This window comes from Dicentrarchus labrax, unplaced genomic scaffold, assembly GCF_905237075.1.
Source record: "Dicentrarchus labrax unplaced genomic scaffold, dlabrax2021, whole genome shotgun sequence".
NCBI lineage: Eukaryota > Metazoa > Chordata > Actinopteri > Moronidae > Dicentrarchus > Dicentrarchus labrax.
In genome coordinates this window covers 25082597-25088596 of record NW_026136723.1, presented here as the reverse complement: position 1 = coordinate 25088596, position 6000 = coordinate 25082597, and the positions used below count along the sequence as shown (strand labels likewise).

The 6000-nt window shown below is 39.9% G+C and overlaps 1 protein-coding gene across 3 annotated transcripts in view; it reads left to right on the top strand.

Moving 5' to 3' along the window:
* The first annotated feature begins 3050 nt into the window (after window positions 1–3050).
* The window catches only part of pvrl2l (PVR cell adhesion molecule related 2 like), a 270405-nt gene continuing 267455 nt past the window's right edge, over window positions 3051–6000 (top strand). The window contains exon 1 of one of the 3 annotated variants that reach the window (XM_051391171.1): window positions 3051–3643. In XM_051391171.1, coding sequence (XP_051247131.1) covers window positions 3556–3643 — 88 coding nt within the window. In that variant the 5' untranslated portion in view covers window positions 3051–3555. The remainder of the gene's footprint in view (window positions 3644–6000) is intronic. The other 2 variants (XM_051391173.1, XM_051391172.1) reach the window with 2 other exon arrangements.

Below are 6000 nucleotides of genomic sequence, written 5' to 3'. Positions count from 1 at the left end.
GTTTAGAGGAATAGCAGCAGTAGTAGGTATGTATAGGCAGTTTTTAATCCTGGGCAGGAATGACGGACTCCACCACTGAAAATGAAAACTACTATATAGAAAGTTGATTACAGATTGTAAATACACTAAATGGTTAATTTATCAAAAATGCTGACTTGAATAGTACCAAACATTTTCATGAAACTCTTAAGGATTATAACTTTAACTGCGAGGGATTAGGATTGTTATTTATTTATTTTTAAATCTCATTGCTCAGAGCTTTGGGCACCACAAACAAAATCCCATTCACCTTCATTTTACTGGGGTGGCAGAAGAAATCCAAAGGGCAGACCACTGCATGGTTACAGAGAAGTAAAGTAAGAAAATGTAAGTAATTTGGTTGAACTGACCCTTTCAAAAAAGGCCCAGCAGAAGTCTAACGACTGAATGAAGGTGACCATTATCCCAACTTTATGCATGTAGCTTATTTCCTCTATTATTCCCACTTATGAATTTAAAATATTATATTGGAAGGTGGTTCATGTTAAATCACAGCAAAACAGTAAAAAATAAACATAATTATTGACATAATACTGTAGGTATGGTGAGGATAGAGGAAACTGTTCCCTCTATAGCATTTTATTATGTTTATAGCCTTGTAAACAGTCTATGACTCAGACTTCACACAATTAATTGAGCCTTGCCTTTACAACGTGTTGGTTTGAACAAAGTAAGCACTCAGTTAATCTGCTTCTGTAACTCATTTCAACAGTAACTTAAATTTTGCTGCAGTTAACTTCAAAGATGCTCTCTTATCGTCCTAAACAGACGAGAGAACATCCTCTCTGTGTATTAGCAGAGTGGGGTCCGTTTGTTTCCCTCCAACGTATCAATATTTGAAACATTTCTCTCTTTAAACCTCTCAGCATCACTGTTTCTGTGGAAGGGACAACAAAGTAAATGACAGCATCCATCTAGAGAGACTTAAACCCCCATCCCCCCCCCACGCCTCGTCCTGGTCCCTGAAGGCTTTTTCTTGTATGCCGCAAAAATGAATTGATGTGTACAATTTCTTGTGTGCAAGTCTCTTGTACTTTTGTTTTTTGGTGTAATAGATGAAATACATCATCACTTGGGTAAGTCGGCATATGGATTAAAAGATATTTAAAAATCTTACAGAAAATAAACAGATTTGAGTTGTTTCCACAGCTTCTGTTATAGTGGAGGAGGTCACAATGTTGGCATGCAGTACTTGGGAATTTGGAAACACCAAAACAACCAAAATGTTATCATGCTTTCGGAAAATTGCTCACAAATACCACATAATGAACCATTAACCACTATACATCAGCAAAAACTATCATTAGAAATCTGGAGTAGAAAATGTGTGAAGTTGGGTTTGGCTCCACTTTACAGCTCAGTCCTTATGTTACATGAGGATTCATAGATTTCTTGTAATATTTGTATTATATCTTTATGAAGTTTACAATTATAGGTTCTGAATTCACAATATATAGACAATAGAGAATGATTATTGCAATGTCTGCCATGTCTCACTATTAGTTGATTTGTTTATTTTATTGGATTTATGGCATATTATACTTTTGTTTAGAATTTCTATTAAGTGGAAGAAATATCTGTTCATTTCAGTTCGCCTATTTTTAGAAGGCTAATTGCATTTTTCCAACCACCGAAGGGGTATCTTTCTTTGAATTGCTTCTCCCAAGGTTTCCACCATTTTTTCTCTAATGAGCTAAGTGTCTTTTTAAAGAGTTTTTTCTTGTCTTCTTAGAAAGCTTGAGCTGGGAAACTGTTAATATATTATGTTCCTGTAAAGCCTGCTGAGACATTGGATGTGATATTTGTGGTATGTTCTCTGTAGACCCCCACACAGGGACACACAGGACCATAGGAACTTTCTCCACTTTCACACTCCAGTTATATTTATAGTTCTGATTATTCACTTGATTTATCACTTACTCAATTGACAGAAATCAATACGAGATTAAATGAAATGAAATGAAAAGTTTCAGTTATCATTTGCTGTCCCAGCATTTCTCTGATTTGTATAAATATAATGGATTTTTTTGGCTGCTGGTCAGACAAAGTAAGCAATTTCAAGACATTACTTTGGCTTTGGTTTTGATTCCAACAATTTCCAGTGATTCCCATGAGGTAGCTGTAATTTTCATTAAATGATTGAAGGTTGTGCAAGTCGGTAATCAGTGCTGGAAGAAATATTCAGATCTTTGAAATGAGACATTCTGTATGTACTTGCTAATACTTTAGTATTTTTACTGAAGTAAAAGTTTGAATGAAGGCCTTGTGAAAGTGAAGTTAAAGATCTTTTTTATAGGCTACTTGACCAGTGATCATATATTATGTATGCAAAATCTGAACAAAGTAACCTCTAACTCAAAATTAAAGTAAAAAATACAATATTTCCCATTGTAATGTTTTTTTCAAACAGGGGTATGCGTACCCCTAGGGGTACTTTGGAGTACTGCAGGCAGTACGTGACATTTTATATTCAGTATTTGATTTTAAATGCAATCGTTGACTGCGGTGAACTCTCAACTCCTCTGGAGGATTTGAACACTGCAGTTGCTGCAGATCCTCATTGACTCATTAACTCCTCATTTCTCATTAAACTGTAAGTGCAACTACAATACTACCCAGGTGTCATTGCATTGGTTTGCTATGAATTTCGTGATGGATTTAAACATTTTAAGCCTGTATGTGTTTTCTTCATAAGTCAGACAGCATGTTTTCTACCAAAAATGTTTTGCACTGGTCAGGGGGTAAAAAAAACTATTTCAGAGGGAGTCCATTAATGAAAAACGTTTCAGAATTATCAGCAGGCTATTATATCATTGAATAATGTTGATGTTAATGCTGATGAATTATTAACAGTGATCAGTTTTGTGCGGCATTTTTCTTTGTCTTCATTTGATCACACTCCCTTAAACACACAACGGGCGGCAGGTGTCAGCAAAACACACCCTCAGCGCAGGTATGCTGGTTTGCCTTTCTACGGTATTTCTAACCCTCTAAACTCCGCCACAGTCGGACTGTGTAGCTGTGAGGGCTCAGTATTACGGCTGAAGTCCTCTTGGTGACGCTCTGCTGACATCACTCTGATATTCCCCACTCAGCTCTCCGCATCAGACGCACGGAGCTCCACCGACTCTCACACACTCCGTCCACACTTTGTTTCCATTTCGCTCCGCTCGCCGTGGCCAAGACGCACCATCACACACAACCAGCTGCGGGCTACCTGTACGCACTGCGGCCGGCCCACACGGGGAGTGGTTAGACTCTTCTGTCATTAACAGACTGAAGGAAATAGAGAGAGAGGGGGAGAGAAAGAGAAACTAAACACGGTCGAGGTTAGAGAGAGGAGCATTCACTGAGACAGGGGGAAAGAGAAGCCGCAACTTGGCTGATTTCAACCCAGGCAGTCTGAACTGAACTCGAAGTTTCTTGGCCGATCGGAGAAGGAATAATTTGGAGCCCGGTTGCCCCACACAGCGCTGTTGTGGATATTTACGTCCACCTGGTCTCCTGTTTAGAAGAATGGCGAGAGATTACGCAGGACGCTGTCCGGTCTCTCCGGTGAGAAACACTTGGCTCGTGGCCGCAGCGATCCTCCTCGCAGCCCAAGGTAAGACAAAAACGACCCGAGCTGTGTTTAAATAATCACCAGAGCCTCCTCCTCCCCCCCCCCCGCACTTCCAGCCCGGTGCGCCCTGAATGTGGGCGACCCGGAGCACTTTCAGCCGCGCCTCCAGCGCCCTGGCTGTGCTGCATGTATTCACTGTCACGTCTCTGTGTCCTCTCTGGTGGCTGTTTAGGTAGATTGTACCTGTAATAAAAGTTTATTGTCGAAACACTCCAAACCTGTGCGTGGAGTTTCGGTACGCCATGATACGCGAGGTGTGGCTCTCCTGGTTTGTGGTTTTTGTCCTAATTCCGCGCAGCTTCAGACGGCAGGTGACTGGTTAGGAAGCCTAATCCTCTCTGAGCCTCTACAAACCCTTCCAACACGGCTGACCTGTAATCGGTGTTTACCTGTTGGAAAGTGTCTAAGGGAAATGGAGCGTAATCAGAGCCGCAGGTCTGATTACTAACCATTAAAAATAATGGCAGAAATTGGTCCTCATTCTGCAGAGCAACAGGGTGGTGATGGGAAACACGGTCTCGGCAGGAAATGAGAAATGCCCCTACTCTTCAGGTAGCCCTTGAACAATGATTGTTGAGAGCCCTTAATGAATATGCACAGCAGTAATCCTACAATAAAATGCAGACTCTATAGAAATAAAATCATTAGTTTGTGCCTACGTTATTTTATATGTGCTGTTTGTTTAAGGAGGTAACCATGAATCATGACCAGTTTCTAGAGCCTGATGGATATCTGATCTTAGAGACCAGTGCTGATATTGATACCCAGAGTGAAAATACATTTAAAAATGGCCCATATTCCTTTATTTTTTTATACAGAAACAATTGACATAAACATTTTTTGAAATAATTCTTTAAATCCAGTTAAAAAGTTGTGCTTGGTTATTAAAGGAATGTCAAAGTTGAACAAAATACTAATTATAATAATAATAATAAACTAACTATCCTTAACACAGTATTAATAATCTCAATTTACAAACTATAAAAAGACAAACAACAAAAAGAAAATCAAGGGTCAAAAATAACTTCTACTGCAACCTCTATTTAAGTAACTGCCAAACACTGATACAGATCTTTCTGTGATAAGCCAACATAGGCTGCTCATATTAGTTGAGCTCTACTGTAAACTGTAAACTCTGAAGTGATGCAAGCACAATGCAAGACACTGTATGAATATAATAGTAATACCTTAAGAGATAAAAATACCTAAATTTATGCCAGGTTACTTATTTTGAGCAACACAGAATGCACAGTGTACACAAAGTCCCTGTTGCAGCACTGTAGGCAAGTTATAGGAACGCTGCTGTGATTTAAATACTTTCTGATGAGTATCATTGATAATCAGTAAGTTACCAGAAATGCCTACTAATAAGACTACTCTCAAGTCACTAAAGCAGACACTTACTGAGGGACTAATACGCCATAAACAACCATAGCGACACTTTATGTCTCTATAAGAACATTACAGTGATAGATATGGAGATAACCATAACCACAAGCTATGATAACTTCACAAAAATGCACCACTGAGTAACACAGACATGCTCTAACTCCCAGCAGAAACGATTTTGAGAGTTTTTTTCCCCAACTGGGACCAGCGACAGAATTCATAACAGCCGGCAGTCAGGCTACAGTGATCGGCATAAAAATCTGTGAACCCGCTCTGTCAGCATGAATCTGTCAGCCTGTTGTTTTCACCTGGGTGTAACTAGTATCATCTGTCAGTGCCGTCCCCAAATTGTCACCAAAGAAAAAGAAGATGGGTCATTATGGAGCCAGGACATACGTTGTCTCGTGCATTGACACGCCTGGGAGACATGCCTCTGAGATCAAAGCAAATGGGAGAGCGAGTTATTTCAAGGCCGTGAGCCACAGAGCCTGTGCTTTTTTTCATTATGCTGTAGCATCTGTTGCATAATAGGTGTCAATGTGAACTGTTATTTTGACTGAGTGTACAAGATAGGAGGAAGATTTAACCTTGATTGGAATTTGCTTTGTAATGACATTCTTTCTCTTCATGCATAATTGGGGCAATGTAAGACACAAGAACAGGAAAACCCCAGTGTAATGGCACATAAAATGAGGACTACGGTACTGGAGACCCCAGTGCTGTAAGCCATGCAGCACAGGTTGGTGTGAGGATGACAGATACTCAGCTGAGACTCTGCTACATCAGGCCTGTATTGTTAAAAAGCTGTCAGATTGTCATGACAGTATCCCCACAGGTTATGAATTAATTTGAACGTGCAACAACACAACTGTCTTCTCGGAGGAAAAACCTCCACACTCACATTTCAGCTACTTAGCCAGTGAGTTACTGATACTGAATGCGAAAGTAAA